The following is an 8,809-nucleotide window of genomic DNA, read 5'->3' as shown; positions in this document are numbered from 1 at the left end:
AGTAGGCGTAATAAAAGGACAATTGGGGCGCGTTAGCGCCCCCTCCTCTTGCGGCGTGGCGGCGGTGTGGAGGCGGCGTGGCGAGGGCCGATCATTGCCGCTTGCGGCTATATTTTATATTGTTTTTGTCTACATAATTAGCTGCCGCATTCTTATTTGCACACATTAGACTAAAGCAAATCAACATTTTCTTAGTGTTTGCTTTTCAAATTATACTTAATAAAACATTTTTACCTAAATGATTAACCTGTCTGAGTGTATTCATATTAAGGGGAAATCTGAATCTTATCTGGATGAAGTTTGTTGAGTTCTTTTTAAGAGATGTTCTCCTTTTACTTTGGTGAAGGCGTTTTTATATTCTGCTTTTCATCGTGACATTTCACTGAAGCAAACGGCTGAGTGTCATTTAGTGTTAACGTGACATTTCAGAACCAAACATGTTTTACTCTTGAGTCTTTGTTTTTCAAATAATAAACTACAAAAAGTACAGGGGATGTGGGCGGGGATAGGGGTGAGTGTAAACAGGAATTTTCTAAGCACACAGGATTAACTCAAACAAATAAAAAATACAACTTTGAGTAAACTAATGATGAGGAAACACCATTGTAACAAGATTAAAAGCTTGTCAAGTTAATTTAGCATTTTATGTCCCCTTTGAAAGTGACAAATTCCCATTTTTTAGTTAGGGTTTTATCAGGAAGAGTATTTGGTGTATAAATAAATAAAAAAATGTTGTATATCTCAATGTATGGCTCCCAGACTTATGTGCCCTGAACATCTGACCATCATTTCTACAATATCAAAGAGTGAATATATACTAAAATCTACATGACCAGGCCTTGCAACAGACCCGCAGACTGTAGCTCAAATCTCTGCAATGCGGTAAACTGCTTTCATCAGCTCAGACGGTTCAAGTTCAGGACTGAGATGGGCTCTAAACGAATCTAAAATGTTGAAAACTGAAAGCTCCCCGTCTAAAAACATGTTTCATATTTTTGCTTGTGTGTGTGTGTGTGTGTGTGTGTGTGTGTGTCTCGCTGCAGGGAGATTGCCTTCACCAGACAGCTGCAGAAACAGTCCCCCAAGCTCTGCTACTACTACCTGGGCTTCTACATCCACTCCTGCCCCAAGATGCGCTACAAGGTAAGCGCCATCCTCTTTATAAGATATGCACATAATATTTGGACGGTCCCGAATCTATCTCATCATCAGGTATGTCTAAACCATTAAAGGAGACATGCTATGCTTTTTTTTTTTTTTTTTTTAATGTACTTAGTATCGTAAGTAGATCATCATTTTAGAATTTGTTCATGATAAACCAAAATATTGATCTAAAACAGCTAAATAATAGAAACAGGTTCATTAACTTCCTATTCAAGACTTCTCAACTGATAAGCCCTGCCTCTTCATAGTGACGTTTCCCTGTAACAAGCAGCTTCATAGTGACGTTTCACTGTAACAAGCAGGATTTACATTTTTAGTGGTCACGTGACATTTTAGAACCCTATATGTATCATTTAGAGTCTTTGTTTTTCAAATAATCACAGCTAAGTACAGGGGTGTGGGCGGGGATAGGAGGTAGGTGAAAACGGGCACTTTCTGAACACTCGAGCCTCATTTGCTGGGCAATACAGGATTAACTCTAACATGCAAGAGTAAATTAAGGACGCATACTATGTCTGTAAAAAGAAAGACCATAAAGAAGACGATAAAATGTGTGTTTTTGAAGGCAACAGTGCAAGTTAGTGTCATGAGGTTTAAGGCATAAAGGGTTCGAAGTGAAGAATAGTTTGTCTATATTTTGCCCTAAACCCAGACTGTGACATAACAAGAGTGAGAGGAGAAACCGGAGACGAGGCTGCAGAAGACATTAGAGGTTGAGGGAGAGGTCACTGCTTTGACAGCCACTGCAACTCACAAATACAACTAGTTTCAGAATGAATGTGCGACATGTACAGCTCTGAGCTTAAGCGTCGCGGAATAGAGGTCGAAACAAAGATTATGAAGAATTAAAAGTGCATGAAAAGTCAAATAGAGGAGTCCAGAAAGCGTAGACATCTGCCAAAGCTGTGAACATAATCGTTTGGACCAGGACTTTTCACATTAATCCTTTTGCAGTGGTGAAAAATAAATGTACTGTACTTTGATGTGGATATTTCTACTTTACATTTTTGAACTGGAATGAAATGTAAACGTCTTCTTTCTTAAGGTTTTAGACTTGCTGAAATTGCTGATAGATGCAGATTCTTTATTCGTTTTTTAGCACATTTATGGTGACATATTACTTACATTTTTTAGTTCTAATTCACAGCTTTGCACAAACAAAATCAGGCAATATAAATTACCAGGACAATTATGTCTGATGACCATTTATTATTTGTCGAGACCAGAATGTGATCCTCAAAATCTGAGCTGAATTATTCTGAAAGTACATTTTTACTTTTTTCTTTTTTTTAACTATTTCTTTAATATATTTTTGGCATTACTTTCAAATGTTCATCCACAACTTCAAATTCTAGTTTAGGTGTAAATGCTCTTTGTATTTGACCCATAAACCCTCAAAATATCTCAAAATGGTGAATTTAGTAATGTAATGTAATGTGCAGTAAATTACTACTTCTGATGATCATTTGAATCCAAACAAAAACTATGTATTTATTTAGTGATTGTCCTGATCTTTGCTGAAGTTTTTATAATAAATGAATTTCCATAATCATCAAAATGCCACCCATTCATTTACAAACACTAGCGCCGCTCTTCAAAGCCCATTAGTTCAGCAGAGAACCCTCTTTCTTCCCCTCTTTGTCTCAATCATGTATTAATTCCTCTTTTTCGGCGTTAAATAAAACGTTCCCATCGATCTCCCGCAGTTGTCGGGAACGTCTTGTGGAGGCTTATGGCTGCGTGCCACTTCTCCTCTTCATCCCTTTACATCTTGTTTCGGGGAAAGCCTTCTCATTGTTCCTCTGCCCAGTTTTCTGCATATGGGCCTGCTTATGTCTGCGTGTTTTTGAATTTAGATCTCACTGTTTGTCTGGGAGCCCTGTTACCCCAGCTCTCGCCCCCCTGTGTGATGGCATGTACCTCCCCCCCACCCACAACCCATATCTCTCCTCCTCGTGTGCGCGTCCTTTCCCCTTCTCTCTCTCTTTTTAACACTCATGGAGGAGCTCTGAACAAGGGTGAGGAGGTTGCCCGGTTCCCACCTTTTCGCACACTGCCGAGAGCTTTTCAGTGTCTTCCCTCATTTGCATATTGAGTTGTGGAGTTCATTAATGCGCGGGCATACTGTGTTATTGTGGCGTCCCTCTCGGCCCCTCCGCGCGGCTGGTATTGTGCGCCACCGAACCACCTTCTGGAGCCGAGGTGGAAGGCGTGTTTTCCGCCGAGACCTAAACAGCAGCACTTCACACACTCCGCTGGACTCCACTCCGACTCCACTCGGCGTCCCACTGCTCACTCTGCTTATCCTGGGCACAACAACGTACGCGCTGTTGCACTTTTAATGACTTTGAAGTAGAAACACGGCATTTTACACACAAAAAAGTAGTCACAATACTGCCACCAAAGTGTAAACTCTTACTGCACATACTGAGGATTTGCTGTATCTTGATTAAATGTCCCAAGCTGACATTGATGATTTAAAACGATTAAGTTTTGATTTGATTAAAATGAGTATAACTGCACGTCATACTACGAAGTAAACACTGCACTTTAACCCACTGTGTCTCAGGTTTACAACTTTACATTTCCAGTCTTGACCTGTGTTAAGCTCTCTGCTGTTTAAAGAAACAATTTGAACAATCAAGTTTTTAAAAATCCATTGCAATGAAAATAATACAATCAATGATAATGTTTGAGTTTGAGTCCAAAACTTGAAATTTTTTCAGAAGTAAATACTCTATTCAATGAGACCCAAAACCATAAAGCCAGAAGCTGCTCTCCATTTTGAGCACTTGATTACTGATGTCACAACTCTTTAACGGTATCTTAAAGAGAAGTGAATTCATCCTTCCTAAAGTTTTACTGTATCTACACAGCAATATAATATCTAAAACTATCATTGTTCACAAGACGTTTTACATATCTGACAGACAATAATTTATGTATGATAGATGTATTCTGCGTATTCTTGTCCATTTAACACAGACCTTTATGGGCCTGGAAATGTTTGTTTGTGATTTGACGAGTTTCCTCTCTGGAATTTTAGCCCATTGTTGGTACTGTAGTCTCTTATCCTCAGGAGCAATACTCCTGCATTGTTTGTGAAACAGACACCAGGTGCATTGTGGGGCGTTTTCTGTAGACACTGGATTTTTTTGAAAAAGATGCTGTAAGGTAAGACTTTCTTGAGCCTCCACCTGAGACGCCCCATTGTCTGTTTAGCCTCTTAAAAGTTGTTTAGATTCATCTTTTGCAGCTCGTGTTTGGATAAGCACTTTCTGTCATGCAATGCATTCATTCTATGGGCAGGTTACGCACATCAAATATAATGGAAGATTTACATTCCTTTAATTCAGAAGTGAAAACAAATCATGAACAAATCAGACTCAGCATACATAGAATGGAATATTGTACACATTTTATGCACAAGAGGTCACATTCTAGTTTATTCTTTTTGCCAGTGCGAAGCTGAGGGATTTATTGGGAAGGACATCTGGCATAAAATCTCTCCTAGAGCATTATGAACATCTCCACATATCCACACACAGGCTAGGGCTGAAACAAGTTTAATGTAAGAATTGCAACAAATTGAGACAATCATCAACTAATTTAGTAATCATAACCATTATCTGGACTATGTATGACTTAAAAACATTTCATGTGCCAAGAGAAAAGGTTTTACGATGTAAACAAAGCAAAATCACATCAAAAAGTGATTTTGGTTTCTTTCTCTATTAAAGGACTTTTTACCGCTTGAGTGCCTCAATATTTCTGCCTTTTTGCCCACATGACTATCTTTTGGGGCATCCTTTGGCTTTGTTTGCAAGTAATGTTTTTTCTATGCTTGATGAGCACCTGACTGTGATTTATTTGTAGACCCGAGGCAGCACTCGCTCTGTTTTTCATTGCATACATTTAGTGTCTGATGTAAAACCTATTTTTTTCTTCAAGTTTGCTCGATCAAGATGTCCCCAAGCGGCATTACTTGAGCATTACTTCAATTTGGTTCACAGGAATTTTGAGGCAACTACGGTAATCTATAATTAATAATAACAAACATAATTAATTGACTGAATAGCCTAATGATCTACAGTCGCAGCCCTAACACGGGCTGTCAGAAGAAAGATGCTTTTATAATGTTTTTAATAGTATAATATAAATGTATAACCATGTCTGGAGCTTTTCACTACTGTACCTACAAATATTCCAACAACAATAATCAAATGAACCTGCCACTTCCCCAGTTCACTTCACCCCATGTGCCACAGAAAGTACCATTAAGAGCCCAGTCAGTCTTGTTGAGTGTGCAAAACGTCTTTAAATGCCCCGGAAAACTTGGAATCCATCCAGGATCAGAGGGTTTTGGCCTGGTCAGACGCTCTCCTTTGTTCTCGAGCGGGACGTCCCACAGAGCCCCACTGGTTTGGCTGGTGGGCCGAGGGTCTGAGGGGCGAGACGTGACATCCTGCCCCGGCCTCTTTTGGCTGTGGTCTTGAGGTTCTGGCTGAGTGTGATCTGGAGCTGCAGAAGGAGCAGAAGGTGAAGCTGTCGGACGCTAAATGAGCTCAAAGGTCTCTGCCCTCTGTCCCTCTGGCCGTCACCTCGCCTCACCCCGTGTCACCCCCTGTCACCCTTTGTCACCCACTTTCTAATCCTGTCAGTGGCTCGTATCTGAGGATTAAAGCTGGATTCCGTGTCATACAGACCCAGAGACACCAAGAGCTGAACTGATGACTTCTTATACTGGTGCTGCGTCTTCAGTGTACTATGTGTTCTTAGTTATAAAACTGTGCTTAAAACGAGCCTTATTGGTACAAATATCTACATCTTGACACTGAACAAGATTATATTAAATTGCTACAAGTGCAAAGTTGCTTCAAGCATAAGGTCCTCTAATACTATGTTCTTGTTTTTTAGATAACATTTTCACAGATATTAATTTAAGCTTAGTTAATGCTCCATCAATGTTATTAATCTAGTTTTTATTATTGTAATGGATCATTGACTTTAATTGACAGTCATTGTTTTTTTTGTCAGTAAGGTTTAAAAAAAAGCGTGTTATTTTGTGTGTGACGTTGCTCCAAACCAAGAGTGATGTGTGCACCTCAGTTTCAATCACGTCGAAGTACATTTTTATCATTAAACATTCAATATTGTGTCCCTCGAGGGTCGAACATCTTCGTTATATGATACAGCAGGAAAATGCAGCATTATTCATTATTGTCAGTACTTTTATCTGTACTTGTAAAATTCCATTTGCAAACAGGTCACTCTCCATGGCTTTTAGAGAAATCAAACATTTGCTGTTACTATAATTGACTATACATTTTGCAATTCAAAACTGAATATTATGTTTTGGGAAGTTGTAATAATACCGTGAATGCAAAGTAGGGCTGATATAGGGAAATGATTGTTATATGGCTGTTATGTACAATGTCGACAGTATTGCAATATTTTAATAATTTTTGACAAAATATCAAACTAAGTTATAAGAAAACAAATGTGCTTATGCTTTAATGCGTTAGTCAAACTGTTGAAATAAATCAAGCCACTTTAGACAGCATTTAAATCAGCAGATGGAGGATCTCAGTGTTGCAATATATTTAATTTGTTGCAATATTTATTATAGTGTTATATTGCAATATCGATACTGTTGCGATATATTGTGCAACCTTAATGCAAGCTCACACTGCCCTCTAATATTACAGCTGTGTGCATCTGTTATCAGTAACCATAGGGAAGATAATTGCTGATGTTTTGGTACATTTCTGCACATTTCTTCAGTCTGCGGTGCTCTTTGATGTCCTCGCCGCTGCACCAGCCTTCAGTGCCCGGGCTTAACCAATCAAGTGCGTTTCAAGTGTTCCCCATAGACACACACAGCCGGCCTGTGCAGCGCAGGCCATAGCAATGAGAGGGTCACATGAAGTGGTCCTCACCGTTGTTATTATTGTGAAAGAATGTCTCACTCCGAGCCCAGGAAACCATTAAAATTTCCAACAGGACGGAGCAAAGGAACAGGAGCAGAATGCAGAGACAGACGGAGCGAAATGGGAGTGACAAAGTGTGCGCCAAATGAGAAAAGGAGGGAAGATCAAAAGGATTATTCCGTTTTCCCGGTGGTACTTTGTGACTTTTAAAGCGTGATTTAGAGGCAGCTGCACCTCCGCTCGCTTTCATCCCGACTCCTCCCACATTTCAAACGACAAACAGTGTCACAGGGGCCCGTCCACTTTACACATGAGCAGAGCGACTCAAACCGATTAATTCATCAGGTGTCGCTCAATTCCAATACTAAGGAAAAGGCTCGATACTCGATACTTGTTTCGTTATCACCATGATTATAGTAATACACATAATTTTCAACATGAAACAAAAGAGAAAGACCGTTCTAAAACTGTTCAGGAAATATTTAAGTGTTTTTGTCTGTATCGAATCGATCTTTTCATTGATGAGATATACATAGGCATTTCAAGATGATTACTATATCAACTTCAATAAATGATGCATGGAGCAATCATTTTTGCAGTTTTTCCACACTACAATAAGGTTTTAGCTGTAGGCAGTTGAATAAATACCTATTATGACTCATTATAGATATAAACTAACTACCGTATTTTCCGGACTATAAGTCGCACCAGCCGAAAAATGCATAATAGAGAAGAAAAAACATACATAAGTTGCACTGGAGTATGAAATAAGGTTGCAAGTGTGAAAATAACAAATAATATCACATAAGTCGCTCCGGAGTATAAGTATATAAGTATAAACATAAGTATAAGTTGCACCAAAACAATGAAAAAGGTTGTGACTTATAGTCCGGAAAGTACGGTATTTACATGTTTCATTCTGCAATTTATTCATGGCAGCTCATGTTTTTAACAATATTTGACATATATTTTTGGAGACTAATCCTGCTTTAGGCTCATAAATTAGTTTCTGTGTTGTCGTGTATCGTTTATATTTTCTTCAGCAGTCAGTGTATCGCACTTCAGAATAGAACTTGACAGGTCTAGCTATACAAATATCGAATATGTGGTAAAATACAAGGTCCCACTGTTCATTCTTGTGACGGGTTGGATAGAATTTAGATTTTTTTGTTTTGTCTCTCTAAGCCTCTTTGTTTTAAATAACCCTGACAAACTGACATGTCCATTTAAATCCCTGTACAAACCTTAAAATATTGTCGATAATACTGCAGTAGAACATTTGCTTGTTGTTCACCTGTTTTTGAACCTGTATGTACGTTAATCTTAAAATTAATTGATCCAAATTGGCAAAATGATTGAAATGAACATCTGATTGTGCAATTATCCGATCGTGTACGATTTAGCGAAGCGGCCCGGTGTGAACAGTTGACAAGCAGCTTAATTAGCAGCGGCCCTTAGGCTCCCGTCACCTGTTCTGCTTCTGACTTTAATTCGACGTGACAGAGCACCGTCCTCGGGCGTGTGCTGAACCCACGCACACCTGCACAATGGGACCTTTGTGAAAACCAAACTTATCCATTTGATTTCATAAGCAAACGCATTAGCTCATCTTTTTGAATCATGGCTGCGTCAAAAAAAAATGTAGTAATATATTCAGAGATATGGTGTTGCAGGTTGTGGCATGCAGAAAACTCTTAAGGGCAATCAGAAGTGCA

At 39.1% G+C, this 8,809-nt stretch overlaps 1 protein-coding gene across 1 annotated transcript in view; it reads left to right on the top strand.

Moving 5' to 3' along the window:
• LOC140351474 (arginyl-tRNA--protein transferase 1) overlaps positions 1 to 8,809 on the top strand; it is a 78,179-nt gene that overhangs the window by 34,594 nt on the left and 34,776 nt on the right. Inside the window, exon 10 of the mRNA XM_072437323.1 lies at positions 1,044 to 1,143. Coding sequence (XP_072293424.1) covers positions 1,044 to 1,143 — 100 coding nt within the window. The remainder of the gene's footprint in view (positions 1 to 1,043; positions 1,144 to 8,809) is intronic.

This window comes from Eucyclogobius newberryi, unplaced genomic scaffold (genome assembly GCF_026437365.1).
Source record: "Eucyclogobius newberryi isolate DKJ021-1_F unplaced genomic scaffold, fEucNew1.0.hap1 SCAF_8, whole genome shotgun sequence".
Lineage (NCBI taxonomy): Eukaryota > Metazoa > Chordata > Actinopteri > Gobiiformes > Gobiidae > Eucyclogobius > Eucyclogobius newberryi.
Note: the sequence above shows the minus strand (reverse complement) of the source record. Positions and strands in the feature narration are given on the sequence as shown.